We start from the raw sequence: 22,632 nt of genomic DNA, 5'->3' as shown, positions 1-22,632 counted from the left end.
TCTGGAACTACAATGATCCTCCTGCCTTAGCCTCCCAAGTGCTGGGATTACAGACGTGCACCACCATGCCCAGCTTGATTTCTATTTTTATTGCACAGTGGTCTGATAGTATGCATGGGGTATTTTCAATTCTTTTGTACATTACTTAAGCAGGCTTTGTGGATTAGTGTGTGATCTATTTTAGAAAATGTACCATATGCTGCTGAAAAGAATGTACACTCTGTTGTAGAAGGGTGGAATACTCCGTAAATATCTAATACAGTGATATGGGTGTAATTCAACTCTGATGTTTCTCCACAGATTTTTTGTTTAGGTGAGCTGTTTGCAAAAGTGTGGTGGTAAAATTCTCTATTATGATTATGCTACCTCTTATTTGATCTTTTAATTTCAGCAGTTTATGTTTTATGAAGAAAGGTGCTCCAGTATTTGGTGCATATATGCTTATCAATGTTATCTCTTCTTTGTCCCTTCTAATCAATTTTATCTTGAAGTTTACCGTGTCTGATATTAGAATTGCTACCCTGACTTGTTTTCAGGGTCTTGATGCATGACATGTTGTTTTCTATCCTTTAATTTTCAGTCTATGGATATCTTTTTTAATGACATGAGTTTCTTTAATGAAAGATTGTTGGATTCTGATTTTTGATCCAACCTGCCAGTCTCTGTTTTTTAATTGGAGAGTTGCCCTCAACATTGAAAGATATTACTGAGATATGACGTTCTTACAGTCATCGCCTTTTTTACCTGTTGGTGTAAATCCTTTGTTTTGCTTTTCCTGATGTTTTTTGTAATGGTTCATCCATTGACCTCATTAGTTTCCTCCATGGTTTTAGTTGTGTCCGACTCATTGTTCCTGTCAAAACTATTCTCTAGAATTTGCTCTAGAACTGGTTTAGCACTCATATATCTTCTCAACTGGTCATTTTCACGGAAAAACCTCATTTCTCCATCTGTTTTGAAGGACAGCTTTGCTGGGTAAGTGAGGAGAGTTTGCAGCTTATATGGAGATTTTTGGTAGGATATTGCCTCGCCATAAATTTTCAGCTTTTTATATCCACTGCACGTATTTACTCCTTCTGCTATTTAAGTTAAGTGGTTTGGACTATGGTCCTATATTTTGCTATACGAATTATTTGTGTTTATAACAGCATCAACTGATTCAATCATATAACACTTCTACGTGACAGTCCTTGCACTTACACTTCCCTCCTTCACCTACCCTCCATGCACACTAGGACCATTTATTACTTGTGGTTGTTCTGCAATAAGGTAGGTGAAATGCATAGGGGAGGCTGGAATAGGGGTGAGGAGGGGTGTGATACACTAAGGGGGAAGCTCCTAGGAGGGGGACAGTGGTAGATGAGAAGAAAGGTTTAATGCTGGTTCTGATTCTATTGGAATACCTTCAGTTGAGCTGAAGGCTTAGTATTTAGAGTTTTCAGAGGATATTTGTGTGGACAAGGGTGAGATAAGGGAGGAAGGAGGTTTACTTTGGGATTGAGGAAAACTATGTGGTTGTCAGAAGCTGCAGAGAGAGAGGACACTAGGCTCAGGAAGATACAGGAGAGCCAAAGGCTCTCAGTACTAAAGAAAGTAGATTGGCTGTGAGGGAGCAAAGTGTGAGAAATTAAAAACTTGGGAGGAGAAGTTTATACATTTGGGAAAAGAATAAATATATAAGGTAACAGTACTGCTTTGGGTGTTTGAGGTGAAGAAGCTAGACAGGGAGCAGAGATGAGTGAGGGAACCTAGACACCTGTTAAATCAGAGCCCATGAAAGAAAAAAACACACAAAAGTAGAAACCTAATAAACACACACAAAAGAAGAACAGAACATAACCCCACATTACTAAATAAATCAAGAAACAATCAAAAACTCAAACCTATAATACTTGATGGGAACACAGATTAAACTAAATATTCCAGTGAGACACTGCGTATGTGATTCCCAAGCCACTTCTTTGCCAGAGTCTGAGTGCTCACGCCCCCATAACTCCTCTGAATCTTCCACTGCAGCACTGAAGCTAGCTCAGACTCAGAACTTCTTTCTGCCAGGTTGCAGGCATTCTTGCAGAATATGCTCCAGCTCAAATTCTTGGCGTAAGAGCTCTTGCTGTCCCTCTCCCTGGGTATGGTGGTGGAATCAGCAGACAAACTCACTGGCACAAAATCTTTCACTGAGTCAGCAGTATACCTGTGCAATCAAATCAGCTACAGCACAACAGGCTAATCAGTTACAGTCATACCTATCAGCACTGGTTGAGAACATACCAATCTGGATTGCCATTTAGCCTAGAGAAGAAATCCACAGTTATAGTCTAAGCTTCATAAAAGCTCAAGTATTGACCCACAGCTAATATGCACTAAAAGTGATAGTTTAGCTATACCCTGATGCTCAAAAAAAGCATTCAACAGTAATTTTATAGAATCAATTATCTAAAGCCCAGAGGGTTTGGGACAATGTAATGGGGGGAGAGGGTCTTTAAGTCTTGTGCTATGAGGTGTGGGAAGAAGGAAACAGGAAGGGAGCAAAGGATCCTAATGGTGGTAGAGATATGCTTTATATTTAGATGGGGATAACGGAAAGATGGGGTATAAAATCGGCAGTGGGAAATGAGGACGAGAAGGGATTCTATGACTAGTACAAATATTAGGGGGAAAGTTACAGGGAGAAAAATGAAAAGACGAGAAAGAAAAAAGAAAAGTAGAGAAAGGATATGAGATGAGAGAAATCAGGTGAAAAGGAATGGATATAAATAGAAGAATAAAAAGGGAGAAGGGAGAATTCCCTTACTTTCTATAAACTATACTGGAAGAAAAAGGCAAGAAGAAGAGAAACTCTCCCTCTCTCTCATAAAAGAAAAGAAAGGGGAAATAATGGAATAAAATGGAGGGGGGATGAACAGAAAGAAAAAAACAACAAAAAAGTTTCCTATTGTGTTGGCTGCATCGTTCTTTTCCACAGCCAAGAATAGGAGCACAGCCGGAGCCAGGACAAGACTCTGCCGGCCCTGGAAGTCTAAGGCGGTGACCCACCCCAGAACAGAGCCGGATGCAGACGTCAGCTTACAGGGGGGACAGGCGCCAGTGTGAGCTTCCGGTCCTGTGTTACTCAGGCTGAACCTGGCCTCTGCCCACACAGGCCAGGTCGGTGTTCACCAGCCCCAGCCCCGCAGCAGGACTGCAGGCAGCCTGCTCTCCATCCACCGGTGAGCTGTCCCTCGAGGCTGTCCTTCCCTCATCCACCCAGGGAACGTGACAGTGTGAAGCGCGGCTTGGAGCCAAGGGGCTGCTCTGAGACCCTGGTGTGAACACTGAGCGTCTTCCTACAGTGATGTCCCCTGCAGCTCTCCTTACGCAGCTGTGGCAGCGGGTGCCGGGCTGAGGTCACTCCCCCACTGTTGCCTGTGGAAAGCCCCTCTGGAAGCAGCTTCCCGTGTTCTCCTTGCAGGTTCCAACCACTGCTGATTCTCAGTCCCAGTGTGGTATTGGGTAACCACATTGGTAATCTTCCCACTTAGTGGTAATCTACTCACTTAGGGTAGATTCTCCTCCCTGCAGAGTTAGTGGTAATCTACTCACTTAGGGTAGATTCCCTCCTCCCTTCTAGCTGATGTTCTCTGAGTCTCTCCAGGGTAGCTCCTCCTCTGTCCGGCCAGCTTGGCTCTTTCAGATGCTGCCTTCTCAGGGGCTCTTTCTTCAGCATCTGTGATGTGACTCCTCCTCTAGTGAGCCGTGCGGAGTTCCCTATACCAGACTTTTGCCTTGTCCAAGGTCAGGTCCGTTGTTTAGCGGGCACTTTTGCTGTCCATGCAGAGGGAAATAACTCAGAGCCTGCTGCAAGTTGGCGCTGGCTGGGCCAAGGCAGGGAAGCCATAGTTGTGGAGCTCGGGCAAGCGTTCCGCCAGGCCACAGGTCCGAGTATTCCATTGGGGCTATGGGTCCCTGTGCCACTGTAGTTACGTTGGTTTCTCTTCTTCATGTGCTCCACCCTCAGCCCTAGGCAGCCACTCAGCTACTTTATGTATTTGCTATGCTGGAGATTTTGTCTGAATGGAATCACACACCTTGTGAAATTCTGCAAGTGCCGCCGTCACACAACATAACGTTCTCACAGTGCGTCCATATTGTAGCACGCGCCAGGACTTGATTCCTTTCGCGGCTGAATAGTATTCCATTGTAATGATAGACCACATGTATTCCTGCTTACTGCTGTGACTCTGTCCCCAGCACAGTTCCTGTCCCTACCTCCAGCTGTGTTCAACTAGAACTGTGTTTTAATGGTTTCTGTGGCCATTGCAAAGTCCTGATTCTCTTTCCTGGGTCAGGGGCTGTTTGTTCCTTTCGAACACCTGGACAATAGGGTTGTTTCACTTTTTAGCTAAGGTGAATGATGCTGCTGTGAACATTCATATATAAGTTTGAGTGAGAATTCAAATTCTTATTTAACCGGGTCTGCAACAGGATCCAAGGACCCATACCCTCGGCACCTTCGAGTACTCTAGTTTTTTTGTTTGTTTGTTTTTTTGTTTTTTCTCCAGTACCGGGAACCGAACTCACGACGTTGCACTTGCCAGGCAGGCGCTTTTGCCGCTGAGCTAAATCCCCAGCCCTTGGCACCTTCGAAAAGTGGCCCCCGCTGACTCTTACGTGCAGTCAGGGCTGAGAACTACAGGTCTAAGACCTCATTACTCAAAGGGTGATCCATGGGTCTGCAGCACAGCCTCGCCATAGAACCATTACAAATAGGAATCGTACGCCCACCCAGGACCTAGTGAAGAATCCGAACGCCCATTTCAATAAGATCTCCTGGTAATTCATACGCTCACTGAAGTCAAACAGGTGCCGGTGTAGGGAGCAAGTTGGGTTCTTTATTTGTATTACTATTTCTCTAGCACTTCAAATTCCAAGTGAGAAACTCACTAGGGACTGCCTTTATCTCCCACTCCTAATTCCATACTACAGAGGGACAGGGAGGCCATCTGAGCCTCCCCCATGTCCCACAGCCTGGTACAGGATGAAGCATAAACGATTGTGAGACAAAGCATCTCCAAATGAGAGCAGCGGCGAGCCACTGAATCTCCCAGTTGGGCTGGTGTGTTTTCCAAGAACCAGGCCCAGCAACCACACCCTGCAATGCCTGGAGCTGGCAGCCCTTGGACAACATGTGGTGCAAAACCAGCTTGCGCCGGGTGACTAAGTCTGTCGAGGATCCCCTGGGATCCAGAGTCGGCAGGAAACTCAGGGTTTCTGCTTCTGGGCTCTATTCCCAGACAGAAGATCTTGAGCCAAAGCTTTTCAACTAAATCAGTGGCTCTGAGCCAGCTGACAGCCAGCAGCACATTCAGATCTTAAAAGCACCCTGGGGAATCCGTAGGCAGCAACCATCAGGCCTCCCAGATCCTACGGCCTGAGAAGCAAAACTGGAAGGAGAAAGCACCCCCAGCCCCAGGAACAGAGTCAGGCCCTTGCTATGTTAGCTGAAACTAGGCCAGCTGTGCTGATCAGAGAGGCAGAGCCAGATCCCTGTCTTCACGGGGAAGGGTTGGAGCAGCAGAGGAAGCAGGCACCCACCCCCATAGGGACCAGAATCTGAGGCCTGTGAAATGAAGGCAAGGAGGCTCTGCATCCAACCGGTGCCCAGCAGCTGCCCCGCTCAGAGGGCAGCAGTAACAGTTGGAGCAGCAGCGGCCGTTCACCAGTGCTCATGCGCCTAGCAGAAAGGACCACGTAAGGCAGGTTATCATTACCACTGCATGTGACAGGAGACAATAGAGCCGAGGCTCAGAGTTCAAGGGTTCTGTTCCAGGCCACACTGTGAGTAAATGGCGCAGGTGAAATCTAAACCCAAGTCTGTTTACCTCCAAAGCCCACGCTCACTGTGCAATGCTACAGGATACACACAAATGCACAGCTGAACGCCAGTCCCCTCCACCCTACCGATGAGAAGACCGAGGCCAGAGAGCACGTAAGTCCCAGGCCACTCAGCAGGCTCAAAATAAGCAACAGCCTCTCTTCCGAAGGAACAGGAATGATGAGGAGACAATAGTGGAGGAACGGAAACTTCTGGCAAATATCAGACCAATACGAACAGTAAGGATCGGAAGTGCTAACTAGAAAAGCATGGCATCACAGCCTAACTACAGCAGAGATCAGCTGCACACATCTGTCATACATGCTCAGAGCTAACCTCTCTGGGTCTTAAGCGTCTGCAAAGGCCTAGAAGGATGTCTGTGACTGCTTCGTTGGCCTAGTTACTAACAGAATTGCCAGGCTGGCCTCCTTGCTAGCTGCCAGCTAGTCCATTTACCTCACAAGTGCCAACCAGACTTCCCAGACTAAAGTCTTTCTCTCCCTCTCACCTCTCTTCCCAAGTCTACTTTTGCCTTATTTGACTCCATCTTACATGCAGTAAAACCACATGTGTGAACAATGTCAGGTTACTGTCTCTAAATTATTCCTTATAGAGACCCTATGATTTCACTAAATCTTCAAGTGCATGTGGAAGTCCTTCCTCATCATATCCACTGAGGAGGCTCAGAAAGGCCTCTACAGTTCCGGCCCTGATGTCCGCAGTCAGCAAAGTGACCAGCCACACCCGCCACACCTGTGCTCCTCCTTCCATGCTGGTCCAGCCCTCCATGTCTAGCTTAAGATCTCCTGGCCCCTCACTCCTCCCTTCTGCTTCACCTTCCCTATGCTTGCGTCTTGGGCAGCCTCATCCGGCCCATCAGGTACCCTCTGCTTTCCTGCCCTGCTCCCTCACTTGGGCTAGGATGCCCTTCCTCCACCTGGCAGGGTTTCCTGTTCCTAAGTCCCACAGGAGCAAGACACCCTCTCCTCTGGAGTCCCCTCTACCATTTTACTTTCACTCTTCCTTTTAGTCACTACTAAGAAATTAAAATCTCCTGAAGATATGAACTGGGCCTTATCGATCTGACACATTAAATATATTTTCAACACCCAGGATCTTCAGGAAATGCATGGGAAAAGCAGAGCCTCAAAGAGCTCAATACAGAGTTACCATACACCCCAGTAATTCCACTCTGAGGATAAACCCAGGGGAGCTGTCCACACAAAAACTTGTATGTGGGCATTCATTGTAACATTCTTCATAATGGCTACAAAGAAAGGAAACCCAAATGTCCAATGGCTGAAAAATAGGTAAACAAAATGATGTGACTCCACCTGGTGGAATATTATTCAATCATCAAAAGGAATGAAGTACTGACCCATGCTACAATATAAATGAAGCCTAAGTGTACTATGCCAATTGGAAGAAGCTAGGAACAAAATGCCCCATCATCTATAATTCCACTTATATGAAAATGTCAAAAACAGGTAAATCCATTAAGATAGAAAGTAGGTTAGTGATTCCCATGGGCTAGTGAATGACTGCCAATGGGTATAAAGTTTCTTTGAGGAAAGATAAAAACTGTTCTGAAATTAGGTAACAGTGATATTTGGATAACGTTGTGGGTTATACTAAAAAACCCTGAATTGTATACTTTAAAAAGGTAAATTTTATGACATGTAAATTTGATTTCAGTGTTTTAAGTAACCTTTTTTAAAAACCTTAGGCCTGGAGTGAAGGTGGAAAGCATCAGACTGTGTGTGTCTGCTCCTGACTCTAACACACGCTCTCTGGACACACTGGCGGCTCCAAGGCCAGCAACCCTGTAGCAGACTGCAAGAGGTGCCCGCCCTCGAGCTGGCACTGCCCGTGGAGGTCGCCGATCCACAGCTCCATCCCTGCTGTTCTAGACAGGTGGCGTTTCCTGGACAGTCTCCAGTTTTCACACCACGCTGCTGCTAAGGTCCAGGACCAAGGGGTTTCCAGGCCACAGGACTGTTATGGTTTATGTCTGTGTGTCCCCTCAAAGCCTCCTGTGGATATGGGGCAGGCTATTAGAGTTGAATATGGGTGTAAGAGCTGCACCCGCCCGGGAGTGGATAGTTTGCATATGTAAGGGAGAGGAAGGAGCTGCTTGGGGGCATTCCTCCCCCATTCCGCCCTGGTGTGTGTGTCCTGGTAGCTGCTTTGCCGTGCTGCCGCCCTGAGATGCGGCCCTCTGCCACGTGCCACTCTGCCTTATAATCATGCCTAGTATGGATTGAAACCTCCACAAACTGTAAGCGAAATAAACCTTTCCTTCCTTAATTTTGGTCATCAGTTATTTTGTCCCAGCAGCAAGAAAAAGGTAACCAAGACAAGGACTCTCAATGCTGACCCTGGGAAAGTCCAGGCAAGATGAGCCTCTGTCACCCCAGCTCCCAAGGAGCCCTGAGCAATGGATGCAAGTCTCCGATCTCCAGTCCCAAATCGACCCCATCCATGACCACAGCATCTTATTTTCATCTCTATATTCCAGGCTTTGCTTACACCTCAGTTCAAAGGAAAAAATTCTGTGGCTAGACACAGGTTTAAATATCATTATTGAAGTTATTGTTCTCCTCTCCTGACGGTCCCTGTCAGCCATAGCCCAGGAGATTCAGACTCAGCTGTTTTCAGTGAGATGAGTCTAATGAGAAGAATTTCAGTGTGGGGAAACCAAGCAGGTGCCTCCTGGATGAGTTCCAGGGGTCAGTGGTGCTGGTGACTGGCATGGAGCAGGCCAGGATGGCTCCTGACTGCAGACGGGTCTCCTGGAGGAGAAGGTGGATCCCGAGGACACAGCCTCAGTGTGGACTCTTCTGAAACCCGGGAGCCCCCAAGGGATTTCTGCAGTGCCTCCACCCCAGCCTCCAGGGCCCTACATTCCTTACAATGTTTCACCAGTAAACCTTTGTCCTGAAGCTTCTCACTACCAACACACATGAGTCTGTGACAAAAGGCTCTTGTGAGGGCACAACCAACCCAGACTCCAAGTACGCCAGTGCCAGAGAGTATACCTCTGCCCCCAAAGCAACCCTCAACCCAATGAATGGGGCCATGGTAGACAAACAGCACTGCCTCTTTGCCCACCTGTGGGAGAACTTTGACGCATGCCACCCAGACCCCAGGGTAAGCAGAACCGAACCTTGCTGGCTGCAGTAGGAAGCATCCTATATTGCTTGGTTCCCTGCCTCAATTCCCTGCATCTCCTTTATTTTTTAAATCTGTTGACTATTTTAAAAATAAAAACACTTGTATTAAACTCCATCACAAGATTTGCTTCTGAGGGGCCAGAAACCAGAAATAGATTCTATGACTTGTTCAGTGGAAACAATTTTTTAAAAACAGCCCACAGTGCCTCTATATAGGAAACACCCAACACGGAGCTCAGGACTTGGTCAGGCCAACATCTGCTGTCACACCGAACAATACACTGAACTTATAATTCCCGCCAATGTAACAAAAAGCTGTTTTTAAAAAAAATGAATATACAGCCATTTGCAAAACATAAAGGGCTCTATCAGTGCCTTTCAAACCTATTAGTAAATGAATAAAGGCGCCTTACTTATAAAAGGCCTGGTTCTCCACCCCGCACTTCCAGAGATGCTTGCAGGCAGCTGGTGTTGAGGTGTGGAATGCCAATATGGCTTTTTTCTAATGAAAAAATAACAAAACAAAACAAAACAAAAAAGGCATGTTCAACACAGTCAATGTTTTTCCTTTAGGTATTTAGCTACTTGTATCCTGCCTTCTGCCCAAAGATCTGAGGTAGCTTCACATAGTACTGTGTTTTTTACACTATGGTGAAAATGGTACCCCCCACCCACCTACCATTAGACATATCTTATCAATCTGAGTTCTGTTTCTGATACAAAGCAGCTTCACAATCCTTTTCAACACTCCAGGAATCATCTATCTTTCCACCCGACTGGGATTAGTCTTAATGCCTATTTTCCATGCTTGAGTAATTGAACTGATCAAGAAAATGTGCAACCTTCAGAGCTAGCTCGGAGGCTCAATATTTTGCTAATGCCACCCCTAAATGTGTTCCCTGGTAAACCACAATCTTTATCTGGTAACGCCTTTGTTTTTAGACTCTTGGGATTTACACACTGTTTATACCGCTCTCCCTAGTACTGGTTGATATCTAGCTTTGTAAGCATTCTGCATTTGTTTCATACCTCTGTACCTCAGCACAAAGATTGAGGAGATCCATATTTTATTCAACTTTACCTCACCTTATTTTATGCCCAGTGCTCTATAACCGGCATTGCTTTATTCTCATAAAGTAACCCAGTGTTTATTTGTTTACCTCTAAAATGTTCTCAGCCTATAGCTTCCATTATCATCACATTCAAAAAATCCCAGTCTTTGGAATACAACACTAACGCATAGTTTATCCCTGAATCTCCCCCATGCACATACAATGAGTAAAGAGTAAAGAAAACAGCCTCTGACCTCCTTCTGTGTGCCAATCACATAAAATGTCTTCCCTTCAAACTTCAATTTGCAGACATCTGGCCTAGGAAGAGAAAAATCTCTGAGTAAGAAGGAAAAGCAAAGTAGCCACTAACCAAAGCACCTGGCTTTCCCATAGGAACCTGCTGACTCACAAATGCCCAACATTGGTGTCCTAGCAGTTACAGCAACACAACGCAAGTGGAATTATCTTCTCTCTGTACACGCATCTTCTTACCAAAGAGGCACCTGGGGCCTGCATTCCAGAAAGGTTTAACAGAACAGCTCCTTAAAATAAAATCTAAAGTCACCCTTTCAACCACAATTTGTCATTTACCAAGGTGTTCTCATAATTTTGAGCATTTCAATGTGTAATAAAACAATTCTTTGTAAATAGGGAGACAAGGGTGAAAAATTTGCAGGGTGGCATATGTGCTTCTTTGAGCTAAATGTGGAAGGTGCTTTGAATCCATATTATTTCGTTAACTGAATCTGAGATAATCGTGTTCCTCCAGCCTTAAAAATCAAGCAGGACAGTTCACATTTTGGTCGTCAATGTTTACAAATACACTCAAACTCCTTGGAGGAAAGATGTAGCCTAACTATAAAAAATGGGAGAAATAATTCTGAATTGTCTACAAGTCCTCTCTTGGGAGGAAAATTGGTATATAATTCACTTGGAGATTTCCACTGCCCTCACTGATGATAAGGTAATATCTTGTTTCCACTCTTCTACATACCAGAAGAAAAATAACATCCAGGAAGGAAAATATCTGAAACTAACCTGCATTTGAGATGCACCAGTTTCCAATGTAACTGCTCTGGGTTCAAGCAATTCAGAAACCTGAGGATCTAACATCCTTCTAGTCCTCTGAGCCCTTTGCAGTCCTAGGGTGGGATGCAGGAAGCCCCAAATTACCCATTTTCTCCAAAGTCCAAAGGACTCCCTAGGGAAGCTATTCTGAAATGGACCAAAGGTGATTAACACTGGAGCCTCTCTGCAAGGTGCTAAAAATACAGAAAAGAAAGCCAGATAATACCGCCCCCCCATCACACTTTATACATCACAACTTGCAACAAGTCTGCAAAGCACTCTCACACCACCCATTATTTCATTTATTTTTGTCCATCTCCTTCTCTCCTTTCAAGGCAGCCAGCTCAAGGGTAAGATGTGAGTGACCAAGCACATATGGACTTTCCATTCTCAGCAAGGACTGGCATAAAAATACAGAAAAAAAAAATATAGACCCAATACTGCCCAGCTAAAAATAGAGGAAGTCTACCAGGATTCTGAAAAAAGTATCCTTATTTTTAAAGGAGACACATGGTAGGTGCTTCTCTCTTCCACGATCCGGGTACTTGTGTGAAAGGAGCCAGACTGATATTCACATCCATCTCATGAACATGAGCCTGGGAACAAGTTACCAACCTGAGAGAGCAGAGAAGAAAGTGGAGACCTGAACCTTTCATGACTTGTTCGGCAGTTCAGTTCACAGATGAGGTAACAGCTCATGGGCTTGGGCTTTGTGCACCAGTCCTCTTAACTGAAAGACTTTCTGGGCAGATGTGCTTGCTACTTTTTGCCAAAAGTGACTTCACTGATATTCTGGGGAACAAAGGGTGCACTTGCATCGAAGATTCAATAGAAGAAGAGAGTGGAGGGAAGTGAATGGAAGACAATAGACCCGGAATTACTCCAAAGCACTGCCATGGTTTGGCCTCCAAAGTTCTGTGTACGGGGAGCTTGGCGTGGAAAGGTGGCGGGGGACCTTCATGGGGTAGGACATAGTGGGAAGAGATCTAGCAGCCATGGGACCCTGTACTGAGCATCTTCTTTGGTTGGGTCAGCAGAATGTTCTGGTGACTAAACACTGAACGCATAGCACCCTAGCCCAGGTCTCCAGAGGTGACTCCTCACCTTGACAAATACAATTCCCTACGAAGGGCAACCTAGATTGGTTTCCACTCATAGGTGATAACTGCCTTTATGTTAAAGCTCCAAGGTAAAGAAATGGATAGTAGTCAATCTACTTGGCACTGCACACACACACACACACACACACACACACACACACACACACACACACACACACACACACACACACACACACACACACACACACGGAATCAAAGAGGAGAAGGGTAATGAGATAGTAAGAAATAAGGCAAGCCAGTTTTCCAAAGAAGAACTCACCATTTTATCAAGTGGATCCTCTTATTTCCCTGGAATACCACAAAGCCTGCAGCAGTGAATCCTAAAAATGTTGTTGTTCCTGTTGAATCCTGAAAAAAGGAAATAAAAACCCTTTCGGATAGAGGAAAATGAAGTAAACAATAAAGGGTACGCTTACTCATCTCCATCCGGAGTCAATTTCAGGCTAAGTCTGGTGACTGTAACAGTGGAGGTTCCTGAGGTGGGAGCCTTAAAGTGCAGGACTTTCAAATCTGGGCCAGGCCCAGAATTCTGGGGCTTTCACCTTCCAGGAATGACTGACCTTCTGTCCCACCAACAACCTCCTGGAAGAAGATTCTGCCCAATACTACATCTATTTTCAAACATCTTCTGGGCTGCCTGTGTCATGGATCTGCTCTGCAGTGTGGACAAACTCTCCTTGGTTGCTATTAGCTCTTGAATACAATGAAACCAAAGCTGTTAGCATTTTCTATAACAGGATTCAACCCACACAGGATTTCTGGTAATTTCAGCATTTAAATATGCCCCAAAAAGCCTACTTTGCTTCTAGCCTAGACCAGGAACACTAAGCAATTTATGGATAAATTAAGGGGAGGCCAAAGAATAATAACTACAACAAAAATCAAGTCAGTCTTCAAGTAATAAACAAAAACAGTGAGGTTTAAATTGCTGGATAAAATCAAAGTCACTAAGTGGAATAAAGTGATTTATCCCATTAGTGGAAGGGGCACCTGGAAAATGTTCTCTAACAATCATGGTAGCAGAACAAGAAGATAGACAAGTGTCCCCTCCTTGGTCATATACTGGCATCATCTGGGACCCTGGTCCTCCATCCACAGGTCCTGAGAGAATGGGCTCGGGTGTGTTCCAGGCAGTAGGTATTTTTAATGAAAAGCCTGAGCTGTGTGCTAGTGAGCTAGTATTTAGCTAGCAAACTGATCCAATCTGGGTAAATAAATGTTCCAGGGTAACTAAAAAATTTACGTCTAAGAGCCTGACTGGTATAAATACCTAGTTTAGAATTAGTGCTAGTGTCCGGCTGAAGCACAGTTAAAATACGCAAAGGAGAATACTGCTTGCATAAATCACTTCTGGAAAATGTATACATAACATCATCACTTTAGGAGCTTGATAAAAATAAAGATTTCCCCAATGGACCCCAGAGTTCTCAATCAGCTTCTGATAAAGGAGGCCTGTTTCACTCTTGAGAAAAATACTATCAAATTATATAAGTAGAAGAACTCCTAATGCCATAATGTAATTTACATCTTTCTTCCACTTTCCATGTTTAAAGAATGTATTCTTGCCAGCAGTGGCCTTGAAAATACATTGGGATCCTCTAAGTTTCCAAAGAAAAACCATCTTCTACTTGATATGTAAGTCCATGGTTACTGACTTAGGGAAGTACGGGTACTACATTGTGGCGGGTGAGCACGTGACGAACCTTAGGAGAAAATCACTTCCTGAGGTGTGACTGGGCCCACAGCTGTCCCTTCTAATCAGCAGCTGTGCAGATGGCTGTGGAAATCTCCTAAGAGGGCTCTGCCAGGTCACACCAATTCACTCTATCTGAGGCAGAACAATCATGACCTGCGGAGGAACAGTTACCTTGCATGGGTGAGGATCTACCCCGTAGGTTTCCAAAGTGTGAGCTTTCAGGAGTAAGTTAAACTCAGCAACTGGTGGGCTCTGGCCTCTAAAATCACACACAAAAAAAGTTTAGGGAGTTAAAATGAAAAACAGAAACACAGAATCCCTTCAATAAAATGTGTACTATTACATTAAATATGGGGGGAAATCCATACGGAAACAGTAATCAGTAAAGCCAATCATTAATTCTCACCATACGGAAATTCTGCTAAGAAATCTGAGCTCATGTTCTTAGCTAACTGTTCCATAACACACCCATGTGTAACCTCAGTACTCCAGTGACTGTACAGTTAATCAAGGCTATAAAGTTACCAATAAGCAGGCCCACGCAAATTCAATCTTAATACAAAATGAAGTTCAGCATCTGTTCTTTCCTATTCGTCCAGGGATTATCCAGGATAAATGGCATTCGTTCTTGCTCAGCACAGAAACTGGGCAGTTCTGTTACCCCACCAACAAGCCTAAACAGAGCTTTGCGGGTAACAAAGAACCTCGGACATTCCACGGGAAGGCCTGGATTCTGAAAGGAAATCTCAACCACCACTCCTAATGCTGACCTCTATGGTGGTAAACCACATCTTGACCACAAGAGAAAAAAGCACTACAAATACACATGACCATGGAGTCCTCTCGGCGCTGGCCTCTACACTTGACCTGTACAACATTTCAGAGACCTCATGCTGACCAGCGTTATACCCCACACACATCATGGAGAATCCAACCCATTCCCCAGAGAGAATTATATGACTTCAACAGTGAGGAAGAGTTTGCTATGGAAAGCAACAGGAATTCATTTTTATTTTTCAAAATGCAAAATTATATTGCAATATTAAATCTATCCCCACCTGAACTGCATAGATGAATTTCCCCCGACTCCTTCAAGTCACCCAGAGTCTTCTTAGCTCTGAATCAAGACAGAATCTCATCTACTTCCTCCCTAAAGCCTTTCAAGATCTTCCCTTTGCTCTTAATGGACTGAGACATTGCTCCAATGTGTCTAGGAGCATCCTTATATTCTCTCTTTTGATGTAACATTCTAAGTTATTTCCTAATTCAAGACTCCAGCTAGCCAATTCATTCTTTGGCGGTGTGCATTCTGCTTTTCATCTCATTGATGTCTTTTTAAATATCAATTAAGCATTTCATTTCATATGTAATATTTTTAGAGTCTTGAAATAGCAACATGTTCTTGTTTCCTGAGCATGATTCCTCCTCTACCTCTATTATTGTTTGCTTCATGGAAAGTCCACTCTTGTTGGCTCCACAAGCGCTGTGCTCCTGGTGAGGGTCTTCAGAGGGCTGAGTCACAGTCTCTTGGGTTGATGTTTCTTTACGTGTCTGCTGATTCTTGGTTCAGTGCTCATCTGTGACAAACCTGCTTAACAGAGTGGCCTCTGGAAGTTGTAGCTGTAGCTGTAGCTGTAGCTGTAGCTGTAGCTGTAGCTGTAGCTGTAGCTGTTGTTGTCAGGGTGAGATGTGCCATGCAGAAAGAGTACCAGTAACTTGATTTGGGGTAAATGTTCTAGTTCCTTCTGGAAACTTCCTAGTTCATACATGGGGAACTTCAGCTCAGGCCTGCTGCTACCCTTGAGCCAGAAAAAGGGGGCAAAGTTGCTCAAGTGCTTGTGCAGGTGCCATTCACTGATGGCTGCTCTGTGTATCCCCAGCCCACAGCCTCCAGCAGCACTGTCAGCTTGTACACATGGCTGGCCTGGTCCTCTCTGCATCCTTCCTTCCAGAGATGTCTTCAGCCTTCTGACTGAAGATGGGATTCTTTCTTGTATGCTGTCCAGTGTCTTTTTTATTATCCACAGGGCTTGTGGAAGGAAGGTATGGTTACATTACAGGATTTCATGAGAAATACACTCAAATGTCTGCTTTAGGAAAACAAAGTCTTTTCTGCAGCTTTTCTAGATTTCTTCAGTTTAGGTGTTTTAAATTTCACTACAACACCCACATATACCTAGAAAATCTTTATCTTGATCATTACTGTGTGAGTTCTTCCAACCCAACAAATCCTATCTTTGGCCCTTCTTTTGAATTTTTTTTTTTTAAGACAAGGTCTTGCTCTGTGATTCAGGATGACCCTGAACTCACTATGCAGCCCACGCTGGCCTGGAACTCATCATGATCCTCCTGTCTCAGCCTCCCGAATGCTGGGATTACACACATGTGCCACCACAGCTGACAGCTGAATTTTTTGTTTTTAGGACAAAACATTATAATTATTTTTCCTTTGATAAAGTAACCATAGATTCAGAAAGTCATCAACTACATTGACATAGATAGGAAAGGTAATTTTTAAAAGCTGTCTCAAAGTATATGGTGAGTCTTTCCATAGCTCTCTGAAAGTTTTTGCACTATTTTAACTATCATTAGGAAATAAATGAATTTACTGAATCCAAATATGGAGCTCCTTCTCCCTCTCTCTCCCTTCCTGTTTCTGTGTGTGTGTGTGTGTGTGTGTGTGTGTGTGTGTGACAGTAACACACACAAACTCCTCTTCTTCAAAGAACTGGCTACTCATGATCTGTTAAACTCTCAGCATCTTTTTAATTTTACTATTAAAATTCAACTTTGACTTTACAGTTCACTTTCCTTTTCTACGCAATATGGGAACAGGTTAATCATGTGAGGTTATGACTCAGCACTCCACGCTGGACAGTGGACGGTTTAGAAGTAGTTTTTAAGTGGGTCCCCAGGGTGCAGTGTTGAAAGATTTCAGGAGACTCGGGAGGTGGCACTGGTGGGAGGTGGTTGGATCACTGGCCCAACTTGGGCCGTGTGAGAGCAGTCTGCGATAGGAGAGCAATGTCTGAGTGTCTTGACTTTCTGTCTCAGTGTGTGATGGCTCCCTCCCATTCACTCCCACCATGGTGCTATCAATCTCATGTGATGGCCCCAGATAGCTCTCACCATAGCTATGCAAGTGCTGTTGCCTTGCTCTCAGATTCCCAGGTCTGAGAGTTAAATCCACCTCTTGCTTATAAAGTACCCAGCCTCGGGCACTTGTTATAGCAAGGAAAAACAGACTAAGATAGAAAGTGAGTAATTTCTCCTTGCTTAAATGGTTTCTTTCACACCACTCCCCTCTCCTTCCTAATTATAATCACAAACCCTCAACTAAACTTAAGCATCTCTGTTTGTCAAGAAATGCCACCCAGGGTGTGAAAAGCAAGCCACAGTGTGGGGCAGGGTGTCCACAATGTGCATAAGCAAGAAGGACACCTATCTAGAATACTTTTTACAGCTCCTATAAATAAGGAGCAGAACTTTTAAAAATTCAAATATCCCATAAAAGTGGGTAAAAAACTTGGTAGACACTTAAGTATAACTGATAGACACTTAAGTATATACTACCAACAACTACTTGAAAATATGCTTAACTTTTTTCTGTTCAAGAAAATATAAGTTAAAACTATGGAAACCATTAACATGCATCTGATAGCTAAAATTAAAAGGTTAACAAAAAAAGCACTAGTAGAGTTGTACAGCAAAAGCAATCCTCATATACTGCTGTGGAAATGCAATTTCATAGAACTAATCTGGAAAACTCTCTGGAATTTTATCTACTACCACTGAACATGTGTACTCCACAGCAGAGTTATACATGCAACACAAACCAGTCCATGTTGCACCAGGAAATATTCAATGGCAAAATACAGGAAACAACACAAGTACATGATGAATCCTGTACAGCCACAAAAGTAAACTGATTAAAGCACACACACACAATTACACAGACGGGTAAATATCACAAAAATCAGGTTGAACAGAAGAATTCAGATGTAAATTAATAAACACTACATGGCTATTTCTCTGGCTTTTAGAAATGAGAAATAAAACTAAGGTGTTAAAAGTCAGATGTTTCTTATTTTTGGGGTGTGAAATTTAAATCTAACCCATTGTGAGGTGATTTTAATATATGGTGTAAGGTATGGATCTAATTTCATTCTTCTGCTTGTGGGTACCCAGTTTTCCCAACACTTATTTATTGAAAAAACTGTCCATTCTCCACTGTATGCTCTTCATACCTTTGTGGAAAATTAGTCAGCTGTAAGTGTGTAGATTTATTTTGAGGCTCCCTGTTCTGTTCTGTTGCTCTATTATGTCTGTTTTGATGCCGGTACTATGACGTTTCAGTTACAACAGCTTTGCAGTACATTCTGAAATCAGGTAGTGTGATATCTCCCCCTTTGCTCTTCTTGCTCAAGGTAGCTTTGATTATTTGGGGTCTTTTGTGGTTCCATGTGACTTTAGTATTTCTTTCCTATTTCCTCACCATCAGAAGAGGAGCCCTGCACAACTGCACTCAGAAACCCTTCCAGAGAGTGGCAGCGGCAGGCAGGATGATGAAATAATGCAGAGGCTCATCTGCAGCATAAAGATGCTCAGGTCAGCATCACTCGCTTGGGGGTGACTGCGGGTCTCCGTTGGATAAGCGTTTAATCAAAAAACTCAGAACCAGAAAAAGGCAAACTGCAGATGTTCAGATTGGCAAAGGGATCAAACCAAAGGAGAAAAGGCAGAGACCCCAACAGCACTGCAGATCACTGGGTGCCTGACTTACTGAGGAAGAAACCATTCATGACCGGGAAAAATTAAACAGAATTTTTTCTTCAAATCTCCCATTGGGCATTTGTTTCTAGCAAAAACTTTGTTGGGTAATGGAAAATAAAGATTTTTTTACCCTTCAAATGTTGCCCCAGGAAATGTTCTGCTGAGATAATGGAACGTTTAGAGGTAAAGACCATTATTAGCTGAATTATTTTTTAAGAGCTACCATAAATGAGGACAAGCAATTCTGTACTTAGCTATGTATCTCCATCTTCTCAGTCCTGAGGACTTTAACCAAAGAGAAACAATCTCTCTCCTACCGATCCCCCATTCGCATGCTACATATCACAGAGTATAAAACATGCAGCACCCCAAGAATAAATGCAAATTATTAGCTATAGATTTTGCTAGCAATGACCTGGAATGCTTAGAGCACAGCTGGCCGGAAAGGGAATGGCTTTGGCCTCTCTTCACCCATGTGAACCTACAGGCTCCAGGGTTAAACTTGGGGGCAGAAAACCAATATCATGTTCACCTTCTGAACAGTTCAATTCCCACTTCGAGTTAAACCTGATTTTCCTGAAACTTTACCTAGATTCAGGCTTGGTGCAGCTTTAAATTTTCTTCACCACTGGCTTCAGCTGGGTGGGGTGCCCTGAGGGCCGGCCCTGCAGCAGGGGTTGGGGTCTTGGCACCCTTGAGACTCAGACTCCAAACTCGAGGGCTGCAAGGAGACTCCTGTGCCCGCAGTCCCATCTCTGCTCTCTGGACATCACGAGATCTTTCTCATCCCCGTCTGTAATATAACCCCTCTACCCATCACCCCACCAAAATGACAGCACCTGGGAGCATCTCATCAGAAGGATATTCTGCATTTGAGTGCATTTATGGCTCTCCAATGGGCTCCAAACTATGCTTTTGTAGTTTACCTTGTTAGCTAGTGCTATTTGCAAGTTAGAGGAGGTCCATGTAGCATACCTTTCTATACTCTAAATGGAAATGAAAGTTCCCAATCTATCAGTTCCAATTTTTTTTGGAGAGGGACATTATCTCCTGCAAACCTCTAAAGGACCCCTAGGGACCTTCTCCATGCAGAACATGAGATACAATCTTCCAATCTGGATAACTACCGTGCTATGCTGGAGACAGTGACAATGCCCTTATGCCACATGAGGCCAAGACCTAAAGGACAGCAGCTTCTTAGAAAGACAGTAGAGCACCGTATGAGAAAACTCAGGTCGTGTTCCACAGACTCCTGCTTGTGTAGCCCTGGGTAGGGTAGCTCCTCAGCACTCTGCTTATCTGTCAAAGATGGTAGCTGCTGGTCACAAGCTCAATAACTACGGAGGCAGAAGGTAAAGTAGCTGAGCAGGGAGGCTGGCAATTTAGAGAGCAAATAATTTTTTTTTTAATGGGACTGTTATTGAACGGTGCCACCAAATCCCCCACCTGCAGATAAAAACTAGACCTTTATGGCAGCTGATGCCATTTTGACAACTATCATTTGGCTTGAAGGACATAAATCTGGTAGAAGTATAGCCCAGGGACTCTATGACCCCATGCCTTGGACTCTGAAAGTCCCTCTAGTGTGCTAACTGCAGTCTGCTTTTTTTTGAACTCGTGACCTCTCGACAATCAAAGGCCTGGACGGCACCTGTAGGGTGTCCTCCATTCATAAAAAGTAAGAATCAAATAGCTGTTTCAGAAACATTATTTTTAGATAAAAGTTTTCAGTGCAGGAGGTCACAGGAGAGTGAGGTTGGTGAAGGGTCCCAGCTTGGTGGCGAAGCAGCTGAAGGCTGCTAGGCCATGCAGCACACTGCACGGCCCCACACCTGCCCCACACTGAGCCTTTTTCAGTTACTACATGCTGCACGAAGAGATCAAAAGAAAGATGCATGCGTGGATGGATGCGTCATGGGTGGATGAGTATATGCACAGACAGATACATCACTGAAGTCTCACCAAAAGCTCAGAGTCTTTGACTTGTAAGTGAGAATCACATGTCAGGCATAACCAGAGAATATACCAGGGAATGGATGACTCCCTTTCAACACAACTCTCTCCTTCCCAGCCACGTTGCACTCAGGTGACTGCCAATGCTCCCTTCAGGTCACTTTAGCCCCATTTCACCTGTATAAAAATGTTAATGATTCAAATGTGCACTCCCTTTGCCCCAGGCCCATCCGCTAGAAAGAGTCCTGAATCTGGGCCACATCACGTAAGATTTAGTAAAAGGAGCATTTGATGCCAGGTGCTTGCAACTTCCTATTCCTAACCAGGATGTTTTAGCAAATAGTAATGTAAAGTGGAAATGTACTTGGTGACCTCTCAGGGAGAGAGACTGGGCTCCAGAAGCATTTTGGAAGGGACTCAGGAAGGAAAAGAATGCGGGGGGAGGGAAGAGGGATGACAGGGAAAAAAGGACATCTTAAGAAAGATGGGGGTTGTAAAACAACGTCTCTCTTCTTCCTTTTACTCAATGAACACTCTTCTCAAAACTGGCCGAAGCAGTTCCTGGGTATGTTCTTGTGCGCTACTTGTCAGGAACATCCGGGTATTTTCATAGCAGGACCCATTGTTTCTAGAAATCGAGGCCAAGTTTAACCTAGCATTCCTTGCTAGGAAGCTACAGCAAATGATTTGCAGAGAGTATGAATTTGAGGAATGGAGACAACTGCTCTGTTTAAAACATTCTGTGTCATTATTGCTTCCAGGACAAACTTCACTACATTACTATAGTGGAGGCTAACTGCACACCAGTTCTGCTCTCTAGGGGCAAGGAGCTGCTTTACTGCCAACTGAGCTCTCCGCATATTCAGAGCTGATTCTTTATGGCTGAAGTGAATGCAAGGATTGTTGCCCCAGCGACAGACAAGATGAATGGGTGAGACGATGGTAAGAGTAGGGCAGCAGGAACTGTGGAACAGTGATGGTGAACCTTTAGAGCTTTCAATGACACAAACAGCCTGCTGCAGCACGCATGCCATAGGTTTGCCACCACTGCTCTAGGAAATGCCTCCGGAGTTTACCAGGACTCCTCACAATATTACCTTTATCTTAAACCCTCTCTGAGAATCTTAGCACTAACAAAATAAGCCATTCCTCTCAACCTAGCTACGATTAAAACTGTGGAAAATGGAAAACAAGAGGGCCCCAAATATATAAAAAAAAAAATTATAGATTTCATATATATTTGAAGTGATGACTCCTTCCAGCCACCAGAGGGCTCTAGAAGGTAGAATCATCTCATCTCCGTCCCAAAGCGAGGATCTCATCTCTGCACATCAAATTCAATGAAGTCTGTAAATTACTAAGTGAAAGAAGCCAATCTAAAAAGGTTACACATTGTGAAATTCCAACTATGACATTCTGGAAAAGCCCCCAGAAGCACGGAGGTAAAAAGATCAGTGGTTTGCAGGAGTGAGATGTTAAGGAGGAACGATGTTTACCACAGTGAAACTCTTCCTTATGATATGACAGTGGTGGACACACGTTATAAAACCCAGGGAAGGTACACCAAGAGTGAGGTGAAGTATAAACTAGAAACTCTGGCTGATGATAGTGCATGATGTAAGCTCATTGACTGTAATAAATGTACCACTTCCAGGATGGTGCTGATGATGCCTGCAGCAGAGGGCATAGGGGAAATCTCTGTACATTTCCCTCTCGCCCTCCCTCCACCATCCTCTTTTTTTCTTTTTGAGGTGCTTGGGTTAAATCCCAGGGCTTTGCAAGTGCTAGGCAGGCACTGTAACACACCTTACCCCAATCCTTGTGCTCTTTCTGTAAATACACTTTACTTTTTAGAGAAGTTGAGAGTCACAGCGAAATTGAAGGAAAACTGCCTTCCACTGCAAAGACGTGACACTGTTAAGGAACACTAACTGACCCATGC

General features: G+C 44.2%; 1 protein-coding gene across 5 annotated transcripts in view; it reads right to left on the bottom strand.

The window, feature by feature from the left end:
- The window catches only part of Frmd3 (FERM domain containing 3), a 119,635-nt gene that overhangs the window by 42,830 nt on the left and 54,173 nt on the right, over nt 1-22,632 (bottom strand). For all 5 annotated transcript variants that reach the window (XM_013516074.1, XM_013516076.1, XM_013516073.1 and 2 more), the window contains 4 exons: nt 14,136-14,223; nt 12,528-12,616; nt 10,334-10,397; nt 9,441-9,529 (listed from right to left, as the gene is read on the bottom strand). In XM_013516074.1, coding sequence (XP_013371528.1) covers nt 9,441-9,529; nt 10,334-10,397; nt 12,528-12,616; nt 14,136-14,223 — 330 coding nt within the window. The remainder of the gene's footprint in view (nt 1-9,440; nt 9,530-10,333; nt 10,398-12,527; nt 12,617-14,135; nt 14,224-22,632) is intronic.

The sequence above is a fragment of the Chinchilla lanigera genome, unplaced genomic scaffold (assembly GCF_000276665.1).
Source record: "Chinchilla lanigera isolate Chin_1 unplaced genomic scaffold, ChiLan1.0 scaffold00031, whole genome shotgun sequence".
In the NCBI taxonomy this organism is placed as follows: Eukaryota; Metazoa; Chordata; class Mammalia; order Rodentia; family Chinchillidae; genus Chinchilla; species Chinchilla lanigera.
The sequence above is the reverse complement of the archived record's forward strand: the minus strand, read 5'-3'. Positions and strand labels throughout refer to the sequence as shown.